The sequence below is a fragment of the Natator depressus genome, chromosome 12 (assembly GCF_965152275.1).
Source record: "Natator depressus isolate rNatDep1 chromosome 12, rNatDep2.hap1, whole genome shotgun sequence".
NCBI lineage: Eukaryota > Metazoa > Chordata > Testudines > Cheloniidae > Natator > Natator depressus.
In genome coordinates, this window is record NC_134245.1 from 6,043,611 (window position 1) to 6,059,429 (window position 15,819).

A 15,819-nucleotide genomic window follows, 5' to 3' on the forward strand; every position below is an offset into this window, starting at 1 on the left:
TGTTTGTTTCAAACCTGTTGCCTATTCATTTCATCAGGTCAACCCTGGTTCTTGTGTTATGTGAAGGGGTAAATAACACTTCCCTAGTCACTGTCTCCAGTCATGATTTTTTAGACCTCTCTCATCTCCCCCCTCAGTCGTCTCTTTTCCAACCTGAACAGTCCCAGTCTTTTTAATCTCTCCTCATACCGAAGCTGCTCCATCCCCCTCATCATGTTTGTTGCCCTTCTCTGTATTTTTTCCATTTCTAATAGATCTTTTTTGAGATGGGGCAAACAGAACAGCACCAAGCAGTCAAGTGTGGGCATACTATGGATGTATATAGTGGCAATATGATATTTACTGTCTTATTATCTATCCCTTTCCTAATGGTTCCTAACATTCGGTTCACTTTTCTGACTGCCGCTGCACATTGAGCAGATGTTTTCTGAGAACTATCCACGACTCCAAATCTGTCTTGAGTGGGATTAGACCCCAACTTGTAGGTATAGTTGGGATTACATTTTCCAATGTGCATTACTTTGCATTTATCAACATCTCCACTGAGTAAGATGCTAAGCATGGAAGCAATGGTCCAGTGTATTCTCTCCACTCCCCCATTACTTGCAGGTAGATAACACAGGTCCTCACCTTGGTTATTTGGAGTTGCTGGCAAACCTAGCGTAACAACAGTGATTCAAATTCATTCCCCTGACCACTGCAGGACCCAACAGTATCATTACCAGAGCACTACAAAGGGACCAGTAGCAAGTACTTGGGTTTTATAACCCAGTGCAGGCTCTATTTCCTGAGCCAAAGGCGGGACTGGTCATCGGCCTTCTAACAAGTGAGGCCCTGGACTGAGTGTCCCCTCTGCTCGATCAGGATCACCCCAGGCAATTTTCGTTGACCCCACACTGAGCTTGCACCACACAGGTAGCTCTACAGAGACTCCGGCAGGCCTCTGGATTAGCTGCAACATACGCAGTCCGGTTCTGACAGCTTGTGCTGGATATGGCCTGGAATGAGCCGACCCAGTTACACCAGTTCCATCTTGGTCTCATCAAAGGAAATAAAAGATGATCTTGACTAATGATGGCGATTACACAATCTCCCTAGGCAATTTATTCCAGTGCTTAACCACCCTGAGAGTTAGGAAGTTTTTCCTAATGTCCAACCTAAACTGCCCTTTTTATACTCTCATTGGGTGCTTGGACAATATGAAAGCCGTAATAGGAACATGAAGCTGTCTGAGCAACAGACCGTTGCCTGCTAGGTGCTGCCTAGATTGTCTTGCCCTGCTGCCTGGCTGTCTCACTCGACCTTGCCTCCCCAACCATTGACCCGGGATTGGATCTTCCTGCTACTGACCCCTGTGATGCCTTCAAATCCACTCCCAATACAACAGCACCAAAAATATTGGTCACCACTATGAATGTCCATTTACTATGCAGAGAGCCCAGATTCAGTGAAAGCTGGATTTCTCCGGTTTGTCTGCAGTGGCTGATGATTAATAGTCACCAATTTAACTCCTGCTGTACAAATTTTTCTTTCTTTCAACGCTGGGTGTTCTCCATGGATCAGACCTATTGCAGATCCTGAGTCCAACAGCACTGCTGATATTGCCAGATACATCGTAACTGGTATTTGCGCATCTCTTCACATGCGCCGTTCCTACAGCTGCTGATGGTGGTCCTACATCAGCAACTTCTAATTTCCCTGGTGTGGCTTCCCTCTGTTTGGGCAATTCTGTATCCAATGGTCTTAGCCCCCACATTGCCTGCAAATGTCATCAGGACTAAGACCCATTCAGGAAACTCTCTCTTCTGACCCCTGGGATGCCTGTGTATAGCTTGGGCCTCTTCCAGTTCTTTAGCCCTTTACTAGCAATTATTTCTTGAAGTGCTGCATCTCGTATAAAGGAGTCACTTTGGGCCAGGGAATTAACATCTTATCAGGAAACCCCTGTTACTGCTTCCATGTATGTACCTCTGCATATAATCAGGTCCATAGGTTTATCTAATATGCTATCCTCCTGCACGAGCAGGTTATGAAGTTCCCGTTAAACCATTTATAAGATGACTTTTCATGCGAGATTCTCTCTTGGAATGCCACTGAGCATAGTCCCCCCTCTGGATTGCCTGTTCCAGATTTGGCACAGCAGGTTCCACTTCCCTTGAGTCCGCTTCCGACAGCTGACAGCCACCTCGAGCCATGTCCTGGCCAGGATGGCACAGCCCTGTTGAACTGTCTCCTCAATGCACACAAATAACTGTGCAGGGATTCCCCTTTATGCCGCCTCCGGGCTTCTATTCCTTCCAGTGTTTCAGAAAGGCCAATCCCCTCTCATAGCAGTTGTATAAGTGTCTGCATGGCTGTCTGTAAGATCCGTGATCTGCACTGAGAAGCTGCAGGTAAAAGGCTTTCGCATCACCATCCAGAGCCACTGCTAGGTACTGTGCTGCTTTCCCATTGGTCCACTCATTCAGAGAGCAACAGGTCAAAGTCTGTCCACTGCTCACATTCACAGATTTATAGATTCCAAGGCCAGAAGGGAACCACTGTGGTCATCTAGTCTGACCTGCTGTATAATACAGGCCAGAAACCTGTCCAAAAATATTTCCTACAGCAGATATTTCAGAAAAACATCCAATCTTGATTTCAAGCATCCATGATGGAGAAGCCCCCATGGTCCTTGGTAAATTGTTCCAAAGGTTAATTATTCTCACCGTTAGAAGGTTACGCCTTATTTCCAGTCTGTATTTGTCTATCTTCAACTTCCAGGCATTATTAACTATTTGTTCCCCATGTACGCATTTATAGATATAGTCAAGTCACTCCTTAACCTTCTCTTCGTTAAACTAAATATCAACATCCTTCTTGAATTGTGGACACAAGAACTGGATGCATTATTCCAGCACTGGCCACACCAGTGCCAAACAAAGAGGTAAAAACACCTCTCTACTCCCACTCGATTCGCCTTTTTATGCATCCCAGGATTGCATTAGGCCTTTTGGCCTCAGTGTCACACTGGAAGCTCATGTTCAGCTGACCATCCACCATGACCCCCAAATCTTTTTCAGAGTCACTGCTTCCCAAGGTAGAGTCCCCCAGTCTTGAAAGTATGACCTACGTTTTTTGTTCCTAGTTGTATGCATTTAGCTATATTAAAATATGTATTGTTCGCGTCAGTCCAGTTTACCAAGTGATCCAGATTGCCCTGAATCAGTGACCTGTCCTCTTCATTATTTACCACTACCCCAATTTTTGTATCATCTGCAAGCAATCATCAGTGATGATTTTATGTTTCTTCCAGGTCATTCATAAAAATGTTAAATAGAATAGGGCCAAGAACCAATCCCAGAGAGTCCCCAGTAGAAACACACCCATTCAATGATGGTTCGCCATTCACAATTACATTTTGAGACCTATGTGTTAGCCAGCTTTCCATCCATTTAATGTGTGCTGTGTTAATTTCATATCTTTCTAGTAGAGCTGTCGATTAATTTTTTGAGTTAATCGCGTGAATTAACTGCGATTAATTACAATTAAAAAAATTAATCGCACTTTTAATCACACTGTTAGACAATAGAATACCAATAGAAATTTATTAAATATTTTGGATGTTTTTCTACATTTTCAAATATATTGATTTCAGTTACAGAGCTCACTTTATATTATTATTTTTATTACAAATATTTGCACTGTAAAAATGATAAAGAAATAGTATTTTTCAATTCACCTCATACAAGTACTGAGGTGCAATCTCTTTATTGTGAAAGTGCAACTTACAAATGTAGATTTTTTTTGTTACATAACTGCACACAAAAAACAAAACAATGTAAAACTTTAGAGCCTACAAGTCCACTCAATCCTACTTCTTGTTCAGCCAAGCGCTAAGACAAACAAGTTTGTTTACTTTTACGGGACATAATGCTGCCCACTTTTTATTTACAATGTCATCTGAAAGTGAGAACAGGTATTTGCATGGCACTTTTGTAGCCGGCATTGCAAGGTATTTATGTGCCAGATATACTAAACTTTCATATGACCCTTCATGCTTCAGCTACCATTCCAGAGGACATGTTTCCATGCTGATGACACTTGTTAAAAAAAAAAAAATGCATGACTTAAATTTGTGACTGAAGTCCTTGGAGGAGAATTGTACATCTCCTGCTCTGTTTTACCTGCATTCTGCCCTATATTTCATGTTATAGCAGTCTCGGATGATGACCCAGCACATGTTCGTTTTAAGAACACTTTCACTGCAGATTTGACAAAACGCAAACAAGGTACCAATGTGAGATTTCTAAAGATAGCTACAGCACTCGATCCAAGATTTAAGAATCTGAAGTGCCTTCCAAAGTCTGAGAGGGACAAGGTGTGCCGCATGCTTTCAGAAGTCTTAAAAGTGCAACGCTCCGATGCGGAAACTACAGAGCTGAACCATCAAAAAAGAAAATCAACCTTCTGCTGGTGACATCTGACTCAGATGATGAAAATGAACATGCGTCCATCTGCACTGCTTTGGATCGTTATCGAGCAGAACTTGTCATTGGCATGGATGCATGTCCTCTGGAAGGATGGTTGAAGCATGAAGGGACAGAAGAACAGAAGAACGGCCATACTGGGTCAGACCAAAGGTCCTTCTAGCCCAGTATCCTGTCTTCTGACAGTGGTCAATGCCAGGTTCCCCAGAGGGAATGAACAGAACAGGTAATCATCAAGTGATCCTTTCCCTGTTGCTCATTCCCAGCGTCTGGCAAACAGAGGCTAGGGACACCATCCCTGCCCATCCTGGCTAATAGCCAATGACTCTTTAGCGCATCTGGCACGTAAATATCTTGCAAAGCTGGCTACAACAGTGCCATGCAAACACCAGTTCTCACTTTCAGGTGACACTGTAAACAAGAAGCGGGCAGCATTATCTCCTGCAAATGTAAACAAATTTGTTTGTCTGAGTGATTGGCTGAACAAGAAGTAGGACTTGTAGGCTCTAAAGTTTTATTTTTATTTTTGAGTACAGTTTTTTTTTTGTACATAATTCTATATTTATAAGTTCAACTTTCCGGGTAAAGAGATTGCACTACAGTACTTGTATTAGGAGAATTGAAAAATACCATTTCTTTTGTTTTTTACTGTGCGAATATTTGTAATCAAAAATAATAACATAAAGTGAGCACCGTACACTTTGTATTCTGTGTGGTAATTGAAATCAATATATTTGAAAATGAGAAAACATTCAAAAATATTTAAATAAATGGTATTCTATTATTCTTTAACAGTGCGATTAATAGCAATTAATTTTTTAAATCATGAGATTAATTGTTTTAATTGCTTGACAGGCCTACTTTCTAATTTCTCAATCCAAATGCCATGCAGTACCAAGTCTAATACCTTACAGAAGTGTAAGTATCTTACATCAACACTATCTACCTTTTTCAACCAAACTTGTAATCTCATCAAAAAAACCATATTCATTTAGTGTGACAGAATCTATATTCACAAATTAGTCTCCTCTGCATGGCCAGTAAATATCTTAGGTAAAAGTACTTTTGCCATCTTCAAGCTGCTGCCACCATCTGTAATTAGAGCTAGGTGGAATTTTTCAGTCAAATAGTAAATTTGACAAAAAACGCAGTTTCACCAATTTGGGTCAAATTGAGCTAACAGCTGGGGCCAAATATAAAATGAAGAAAAATGTTTTTGAAAAAGTCAAAATGGGTCATTTTGCCATTTTCAAAATGAACTGTTCATATATTTTGTTTTGGAATGAACCATGGCATTTGGAATCAACATTTTCTAAATGTCATTGCAAAATGTTTCAGAGTAGCAGCCGTGTTAGTCTGTATCCGTAAAAAGAACAGGAGTACTTGTGGCACCTTAGAGACAAACCAATTTATTTGAGCATAAGCTTTCGTGAGCTACAGCTACAGCTCACGAAAGCTTATGCTCTAATAAATTGGTTCGTCTCTAAGGTGCCACAAGTACTCCTGTTCTTTTTTCAAAATGTTTGAAACCTTTAGTTCCATCCAAATAATTTTTTTTTTAATTTTCATTTTGGCAAGCAAAGCAAAAAAATATCAGTTTTGTTTTGTGTCTGATTTTTTTTCTTTTCAGCCACCAAAACAGAAAGTCAATAATTTGCTCAGATCTAGTTTGAATACTCGCTTATAGAAATCAAAGGATTTATTGCAATATTGCACGTAACAACTCAAGCACACAGAGGCAGGACTTATCATCGGCCCCTCCCAAACCTCTCCGCCAAAAAAACCCAACATACTATGAAAACAAGACAACTTTAAGATAAAGATACAGCACCACCTATTAGCAGAGGTGCTATCTACACGCCATTATAATCTCCCTCAGTCCCAGCTCAGTGCATTCTGGGCAATATTTGATTAGCTTTATGGCATAGCTTTGGGGTCCTGGGGAATTGCAAGGAGAGGCCAAACCACATATGGCCTCCCTTATATGCTTCATCTTCTGCTCTGCCCTACCCTACCCTGCCCCCCCTTGGAGTGTGCACTGCAGGTTTGGGAGGCCTGTTCTGCTGTGCTAAGGGAGGACAGGAATCAGTCACTGGCTGGCTCTACAGTCTGGGGTAGGAGGTTGTCACCATGGGGACAGGGCTTCTGTAATGTGACTTGCTACAAAACACAGTGAAGTATTTGGGGGGCTTGTGCAATATGTGTACATTAATCCTGGCAACACCATCACCAGGAGACGGTAATGTAGCTCCACGGTGTATGACCAACATCCAGAGCTTGGTCCTGGAGCTTCGTTGTCCCCGTGCTAGAGCAGGGGGGAGGAGGAAAGAGGGTACTGTAAAACAAAAGACCCCCTGCGCCCACAGCTTGATAAGTTGCCCTTGAACTGATAACAGAGAATGAGGGCTCTTGTCTTTGGCCCAAGCCAGGAAGGAGAGAGGACAGCTGGCTACGCCCTCCAGAGAATTTCACAATCCTGTGCAGCCAGCAGTGCTGGGGCTCCTCTCCCTCCTCTGCTTTACCCAGAGGGTGAAGGGGAGCCTCCATGCACACTGACCCCCTAATGCTGCTCTGTCAGGACCCAGCTCACACAGAGACAGGGCAGAGGCAGCTCCCAGGAGCAGAGGGCACCAAGGGGTTTAACTGAGAAAAGTTCTCAAATGAACAGGAAACTGACTGATACCCTCCAAAGGCAGGATTTTTCTGCCAAAGCCAAATAGCCATGCCATGCCCTGAGATGCTGCCAGGAAGGGGGTCATGCCCCCATCTGGTGCAGAGTAGACAGACTGCACAGAAGAGACCAAGCTGGAAGGTTTGGACTGACAGAGCAGATGGCAGGTGACCAAGTACCATGATGTTTAAACCAGCACTAAGGTGGATTCCAGTTATCTGTCAGCACTCTGCAAACAAATTGGTCTTTCCTGGTAATAGGCTGAATTTCCCTAGGCGGAAAGGGCCAATTAAGGGCATTGCTTCTCACAAGTCAGGAGTTTGTTCAAGGGACAGGTTCACTTTCTGATCTCAGAATAAAGTCCCTCGAACTGCTGAATGCTACTCTGCTTTATTCAGTGCTGGAGAAAGATGCCCTGGAAACTGTAATCTTAATTCTCACAGAATGAGGACAAAGACAAGAGCACTGGAAGCTCTCTTCCTGCTCACACACACTCCCGCCCCCCGCTTCTGAGACTGCTAATAAGGGGCCCAATTAGCAGCAGTTGCAGTGGTGCCTATGCATTAGGAACATTACTGTGACCCACCAGCTTTGGGGTGATGTAGCCATTCTGACCTAATTTCCAATTGTAGACCAGGCCTAAGTCTTCATCTCACACGACAACTAGCCCACAGGGGTTGTGGAGCAATATAACAGAGCTTTACATTCTAAGCTGTGGTGATATTTACATTCCCCAACATGATGTGTTACCTGAGTTCAAAAGAGTTACAACCAAAGCTTTCACAGAACTACATGCACCAGACCTGTTGATGTTAACCCCTCCAGCCCTCTGAACGCACACCCTTTGTACAGTAAGGATTCAACACCCACACTTGCCATAGAAAATAACCATGGAAAACCAACACTAACTTACACTGAGTACTGCTAAATAACTATTTACAGAAGGGAGAGAAACCCCCCGGAGCGGGAGACCACGCGCAGTAGCAAGCCGATGCACTCTGACTGCTGATCACAGGTGCGAAGGAGAGGTACGGGGCGGCTCCGCCCTTATACTGTTGCACAGCAGCACGAGGCGGCAAAGGGCACACGCGCTGCCCCAGTGGGTAACGCCAAGGGGAAAATGGACGACTCTGGTGCACAGGGCACATGCACGTCTGAAGTGGAACGACCATGTGCAATCCCTTGAAAAAGAATGTGCGGATTCAAACTGCAAAGCAAAGTCCCCACCCTGAAGCATCTGCCTCTCCACCCTAACATTAGCAGGACAGCTGGTGAATTCCTCTGGCAGCTGAACACAGTCTGGGCAGGAAAGAGAAACGAAGTGCTGAGTGTAGGTAAGAGCCTTTGCACTCACTAGGTGAGTGCTGAGCTCACAGCGGGAGGTTGGCATGTGAGGAAACTTGCCTGAAAGGGCCTGGCTGTCTGAGACGCCTGCCTCATTTCTATCCATCTGATGCATTTAGAACATGCCCATCATTGTGGTATCCAGGCACCATTCCCTGTCTACTCTACAGCACTCGCTATGGTTGTATCTAAGTGCCAGGAATTCCAGTCCTAATTGTCCACTAAAAGAAGCAACAGCTTTCCTGCGCCGAAGGCCAATTCCCATGGCCCCCTGTACCACAGCTGTGGGATAAAGTGGACACTTGGACCCCTGCTGCTCTCCTCCCGCCTCTTTCCTCATTCAACTCCAGCCGCAACAAAGTGACTAAGCCACTGTCACATGATGCACTTGATAAGGGAGCTGCTTCTCTACATCCAGGAAAAAGCAGTGTTTTCTGATGGCCAGTGAGGTGCTGTGCATAGGGTCCCATTCTCACAGTGGGACAGGTTAGCCATAGGAGGACTAGCTGGGACAGCTGAGATAGGTGAAGCTGCCCCTACACCTCTTAATACCCTGGGCACCACCAAATGGCCAGGGACAAGGGAACAAACAGCTATTGCAATGACGAATGGAAAATGATTAGCAAAGGTCATAGAAAATTTTATTGTGGACAGAGCTAATTATGGAGCTCCACACAACAAGACTCAGAATATTGTTGCATGAGGAGGGAACATAAAGGAATAAGTTGTGATTCAGTGGCTACTGTTCGAGAGAATTTTCCAGCCCTTTCCAGGCCAATGGGAGTAATCAGCCTTCTGATCATTTCAAGCCAAGTTTGCACAAGGTGAATTTCACCTAGATGACAGATATAGACAATGACAGATGAGAGAAGTGGAAACAATGCTACAGGGGCATTACCTAGCAGTGATACACCAGTGGTATGATGGCTCTATCCCTGCTACCAGGCTGAGTGCCCGACAGGTATTGCTCACACACGCACACATGTGCTGCCCATCACGCTCAAAGACCCATGTTACTATTGAGCAGTATAGAAGAGGGAAGCTGCATTCTGGACTGAGACCATAGGAATTACCTCTTGGGAGATTTAAGCATGTTAATTTCGGTGGCTAGCACATATGGGTCACTCAACCCTCTGAGGGGTCAAACCATCCCAATCCACGTTCTTCACAAGGTAAGCCAATGCATGGAGATGGTGAGAAAGCAATCCTCAGATATCTGGGCTCAATGCACCCCTCTTTCACACATAAACCATGTAACAACATTAATGGCGAAGGCCAGGATGTTGGTGGAGTCAGCACAAGTTTCAGTTGGAGAGGTAGTGTCCCGCTGCCTAGGGGAAGCAGATTTCCATAGTACCCCATAGTAATGTGCCAAGGTAAGCAGAATTCTCTGCTCTGACACCGTGGTAGCTCTTGCCTCTGGTGGGGCAGCCATAAATGTCTCTTTGCAGTCTGGTGGTGACCACAGTTTGGGTGTGGGCTCTCCAGGACATTGGGGAACACCTGAAGTCCCCATATTACAGTCTATGCCCCAAGGACACCCACTGCTTCCCCAGGGTAATGGGAAGGAAGCTGAGTTGCTAACATCTCACCCTGCTCTGATGCACATGCTGATGATCTTGAAGCAGGCAGCAGTCAGGAAGGTGGCATAACAGGTTTCCTTCCGCTCTGCAGCTTGGTCTGCTGGAAAGAAGAATCTTTCCATCAAAGAATCTGAACTCAGCTGACTCCATGGAATAAGATGAGTCACTGGAATCAACATCTTTGGACACCAACATGTTTGTGGAGTGAGCAACCTCCTTTCCCTTCCCTTGAAGACAAAATCCTGGAAAGTAAGCTTTGGAAGGAGTATGCCTAAGCTGGTCTTGTGTTTGTCCTCATGTCCCACAAGGGTGGGTTCTGCTCATCCACATGCTGTTTGCTAGTGCACTTCCTGTGATGGGGCTTGGATGCTATCTCACCAGGTTGGACTGGAGGCTCACCACTGCTCTCGCTCACAAACACAGCAGGTATCCTAGAGAGCAGTTCCAGCTCTTGTTCCCCATCACTGGCTCTCTGGCAGCTTTTCCTTTTTACCAGGTGCCCAGGATATAGATTCTTCTCCCCATCACCTCTGGCATGTGCTGTGGACAAGGAATGATGGTGAAAGTTGTTAAGGCTTTTGTTGGAAGCCCTCATAGGGGCAGCGCTCCCCAGGCGGGTTTGAGCCACAGGGATCTCATCCATGGACTCTGCAGACTCTGAGTGGTATTCAACAGGAGGTCCAGCTGCCTGGACATGGCCAATGCTGCTTGCAGGCATGGCAGCTCTGTGAGGGAAAGCTGGCATAGGGAGATGAAGGCTGTGGGAGGATGATGAGATGGCAGCAGTGGCTGAAAATTCTGAAGGTGGAAAGAAAGGAAAAATGGAAGCATCAGAAGAGACTGTGGTTTCCCTCATCCCCAGACACATGTCCCAGTCCCAGGGGCAATTAAGATAAAAAAGGGACTGATCCACCAACATTGAAGAAGCCCATACATGTGCATGCAAAACCAGATGTAAAAAGTGCCCACAAGTCAATTCTCAGTAATGGAGTAACACATGCACTATACATTGTACAGTATTCCAAACACCACATGACCAATTGATTTCCCCTTCTAAGGCAGGCTATGTCCTCCCCAACGCTGGGTTCCCATACCCCCTTTATCTTCTTTTCCACATACAAATACCACAAGCCCCCTGACCCTACAGTTACATTCCCTCATGTATCCTGACATATGAAATCACATGTGCATACCATGGCACCTAACGATAAAGTGAAGTCAAAGTCCCAAATTTCAGGAGTGCATTTCAAAGGACTTGCCCTCACCTTCTGGGGAAGCCTCATTTTCCTGGTGGGTCAAATCCTGCACCACGGAGCTCTGCAGTGCAGAGCTGGTTGGAACCCACTGTAGCACTGCAGCTCTGCCTGACTCCATAGCTGTGAAGTGCAATTAGAGTCCTGAAAAGGCAATGGCAGCTAAATCCTGCCTGGTATTTTCTGATAAATGCAGCTGCAAAAAAACCATTCCCCCTAAGCAAGAAGAGCCTTATGTGAGAAGTGACTTAGAAGCTGAAACGATTCTACCCCCCAGGTTTGAGAGGAGGATGGGTAGTGTCTGAAACAGCAGCAGCTCCTCAGCTTCACTTCAGAAGCTCACCCACCTGTCAAGTGACAGAGCGGGGAGCGGTGGGGGTCCTATTTGTTACTGATATTATTTGGAGTCTCCCTCTGGCGCAACAAACAGTGAAGTCATCCTTTCTGCTGCTGGATGCCCAAGGTCTGCATTTCTCCAGTCAGCCATGCCTAAGCCCACAGGAGTAGAATAGCACAGAAGTCCCAGCACATCACCCTCCATCCCAGGCTGGATGGTAAAGCTCAATGGATGCTCCCACCCTCATTTTAGAGAAGGTCCAGGAGCGTGGGATGGTGAGTTCTCTGGTCCTCGCTGCTATTCTCAGTCTGGAAGTATCTTCTCCTCGTTCTGTCCTTTTAAGGGCAGCCATGTGGGAAGGGGCACAGCAGAGGCAATGCTGCTCCAGGAAGCAATCAGTATAACTGTCTTTAGTGTGAAAAGTGTTTGGTCCTTTCCAAAGTTCATCACACACTCTGCTTTGGCTCTTCACTGCATCGCCCCCTTCCACCTATTATTTTCCTCCCTCTTCCCTTGCTCCCCCTGCACACACTCCTTTCTTTGTTAGCTGATCTCCTCCCCTGCATGTGCTTCCCTGCCACTCAGTCCTTTGCTTCCCCTACTTGCACATACTGCTTGGCTGCCTCATTCCCTTCCCCCTAAACATTCCTCTCTCACTGGCAGCTCCAGCCCCTGGGCTGCCTTTCGTTTTCCCCTTCCTCTTTTGAAGCTGTAGTTCCTGACAAGCTTTGATATCTGAGGAAGGAGCTACAACCAAGTGCGAACTGGCATCACGTGACAAGCCAGCTCTCCAGAGAGCTCAGTTTGGAACTAGCTGGCCTATTTGTATTAACCCCCCAGGGATTTGCATTCTTCACTTTGGTTTTCCTCTCTCTTCTGTTTTTCTAACGTTTCCCTGCTAATTCCCTTACATTTCTCCTGATTGTGGGGCTCAAACAGAGGCACTCCCTGTGGCTCACAGACCTGGTTAGGGTGCTGGGAGAGGGGCTCTCTATGGGACATTCGCCTGCCTGGCTCATGGAAACGCAGCTGGAACAGAGGGGCTTACCGAAGCACACTCACCTGTCTGGGTAGCTGGGAGAGGGCGCCTGGGCTGACTGCTTGTCTTGGATTTTTCGGCCATGTCTGAGGATGGTACCTTATGCACCTTTTTCTTCTTCCTCTTCTTCTGCTGCTATGAAAACAAGGAGCTCAGACGAAGGGAGATCCACTCATTCGTTCAAAGATGCTGCACTGACAGCTTTTATAAGTCCTGTCTTTGTTTAACTTCCTTCATTTTTTAAATCAGTTTGATAAATGATTTCATTCTAGAGTTTGGGAGGGAAGGGATTGAGGGGGTGGGGGGAGTGATGCAAGGAGCCCCTGCTGAGTGCACTGAGTTTGGCCTACACAAGCTACGATGTATGCAACCGCCTAGTAAGGCCTTCTGTTAAAAGCAATGAGAAACAATCGGGCATAAGCCCTGAGAAAGCAGAGAGCATCACACTACATAGCAACTTGCCACCCGATCAGGAATGAAGAGCAAGCACACTGGGAAGCCCCAAACACAGTCCTTCCCTGGGCAGAGGTTCCAAGGGAACCCAAGGTTCCTGCCTTTTTCACTCTGGAAATAAAGTGTTCTGCATTGTACTGAGTTGGGTGGAAGAGGAAACAGTGGGAGAGTGCACATGCTGTATGCACTGCCAGTGGGCTACATTTGTGAGGTGACAGTGGGGTGTACGTGTTGGGTTACTGTGGGCAGGGTGTGTTCTTTGTGAAAGAAAAGAGAAGATAGGGATATGTGGGTGTTTGCATGCATGAAGTGAGGGGACAGGAGAGCGTATCCCTGTGTGTGAAGTGAGGGGATGGGACCATGTGTCTCTGTGGGCTGGTCTACACTAGAAAGTTAGGTCGACCTAGCTACGCTGCTCCACAGGTGAGAACGCTCGCTGTTTCTGTAGTAAGTATCTACACTACAGCTACAGTGGCGCAGACACGTGTGAGCACAAGAGGAGGAGGCATGTGTCTGAATGAAGTGACAGTCGGGTGCGCTGTATGTGTCTGTGAGAGACATGCTGACACAGTACAAGCACAGCAGCTCACAGGCTAGAGCAAGGCTCCCACTTACCTGGTTGTGGACTATGGACTGAAGAGCTGGAAGCTCAGGAGAAGAGTTGAGCTCGGGGTCTGCTCCACCATTGTGGACACCAAACTTTGAAAGGCTAAAACACATGAAGAATACACAAGATATTGCAGCTTTCTTAAGGAACAGTTAACTCTTTGATGCCCACGTGCCTCGAAACAGCTTGGCTGGGCTCCTTCCTTGCAGGGTGTTCCAAGAGAGTGCTGTGGGGCAATTGTTCCCCCCCCCACACCCAAGGGCACTGTTGTGTGGAACTCCCTAGGGTTCCATCTTGTCTCCCCTCCTGATCAACATGCACATGGGACTGAAAACTAGGAGGGTACAGAAAAGGGCAACAAAAATGATGAGGGGTTTGGAATGGTTTCCATATGAGGAGAGATTAATAAGACTGGGACTTTTCAGCTTGAAAAAGAGACGACGAAGGGGAGATATGATGGATGTCTATAAAATCATGACTGATGTGGAGAAAGTGAATAGGGAAGTGTTATTTACTCCTTCTCATAACACAAGAACTAGGGGTCACCCAATGAAGGTTTTAAAACAAACAAAAGAAAATATTTCTTCACACAACACACAGTCAACCTGTGGAACTCTTTGCCAGAGAACGTTGTGAAGGCCAAGACTATACCATGGTTCAAAAAGGAACTAGATAAGTTCATGGAGGACAGGTCCATCAATGGCTATTAGCCAGGATGGGCAGAGATGGTGTCCCTAGCCTCTGTTTGCCAGAAGCTGGGAATGGGTGACTTGGGATGGATCACTGGGTGATTACCTGTTCTGTTCATTCCCCCTGGGGCACCTGGCATTGGCCACTGTCAGAAGACAGGATACTGGGCTAGATGGACCTTTGGTCTGACCCAGTATGGCCATTCTTATGTTCTTATGCATCCTCCCCCGAGGCCCTGTCCGCCCACCGCTCACTCCACTCCGCCCCCTCCCTCGAGGTCCCTCCCTCCTCCTCCAAGGCCCTCCCACCTGCCACTCGCTCCTCTCTGCCTCTTCTCCCAATGCCCCCTACCTACTGCTCGCTCCTCTCCGTTCCCTCCCCCGAGGCCCCGCCCACTGCTCACTCCTCTCTGTGCCCCCTTCCCAGAACAGGGGGGCCACCAGGGGGCCATGGCCCCATCACTTTTTCCTGCCTTAGGTGAGCAATGGGAGGGCACCACGGAAGAGTATCTGGACAAGTAATGCTCTTGTGTAAGACCACAGGTCCTCACAGCATGTCAACATTGTATTTAAAAGGAAGGTGAACAGAAGGATCTGCTACCATCCAACTCCAAGGAAGTAATGCAGATCTCCTCAGCAAAAGGTGGAGCAGCTCCATTTGAAGTTAAAGATGATCTCAGTACTGGCTATGCATGTCCCTACGTTGGTGGTACCAATGTCTGCATCGATGGCAATCCTGATGGAACTGTTGAAGTAGCTGACAACGATGACTGCAGACTAGGGTGAAATGCTGATTGAACCGCCACTGGTACCAACATTATTAATGTCCTGCCACAGGTCAGTACGGGATGATGTAATATCGGTAAATGCAGAACCAATAGACATAAGTCTTTTGCAGCCAAAAAAGCTTTTGGCATCCAGAGGACCAAAATAGGAGGCATAGCCTCAGCAGGTAGGGCAGGAAGTACTGGTCCCAGTGGTATGGGTATAAAAGTAGCCGAACGGTCTTGCGTACAGAGAGTACATGAAGATGGTACCAGAGTTGGAATGACCTTGAATGCTGAAGGCATCTGTCTTGATGGCCCTGTGCTAGAGGTGACAGTGTTCCCTCTGCCGGTTGGTACCAGAGAGGACTGTTACCTGTGTTCTGACTTCAGCACAGTACCGGAGGACTTGTATCTTTTACTTGACTCATCACTCCTGGCAGTTGTGGATGAAGACTTTTTCAATCTGGCCTCAGCCTCCAACAGAAAACTGGACTTCTTTGGCTTTGATGAAGCCACAGAGGAGGAAGAAGAACGCCTCTTTTCCCCAGGTTTCACCTGAGGGACCAAGGCAGCTGGAAGAACACTTTGGTAGATGAGCTTTCAGCCT

General features: G+C 46.4%; 1 protein-coding gene across 7 annotated transcripts in view; it reads right to left on the reverse strand.

Annotated features, from left to right (window-relative positions):
- Positions 1 to 9,160: 9,160 nt before the first annotated feature.
- Positions 9,161 to 15,819, reverse strand: part of ZDHHC1 (zDHHC palmitoyltransferase 1) — a 61,101-nt gene continuing 54,442 nt past the window's right edge. The window contains exons 8-11 of one of the 7 annotated variants that reach the window (XM_074968438.1): positions 13,765 to 13,858; positions 12,720 to 12,831; positions 11,333 to 11,443; positions 9,161 to 10,865 (exon numbers count right to left, since the gene is read on the reverse strand). In XM_074968438.1, the coding sequence (XP_074824539.1) occupies positions 10,339 to 10,865; positions 11,333 to 11,443; positions 12,720 to 12,831; positions 13,765 to 13,858 (844 nt within the window). In that variant the 3' untranslated portion in view covers positions 9,161 to 10,338. Of the gene's footprint in view, positions 10,866 to 11,332; positions 11,517 to 12,719; positions 12,832 to 13,764; positions 13,859 to 15,819 lie in introns of all 7 variants that reach the window. The other 6 variants (XM_074968435.1, XM_074968434.1, XM_074968441.1 and 3 more) reach the window with 6 other exon arrangements.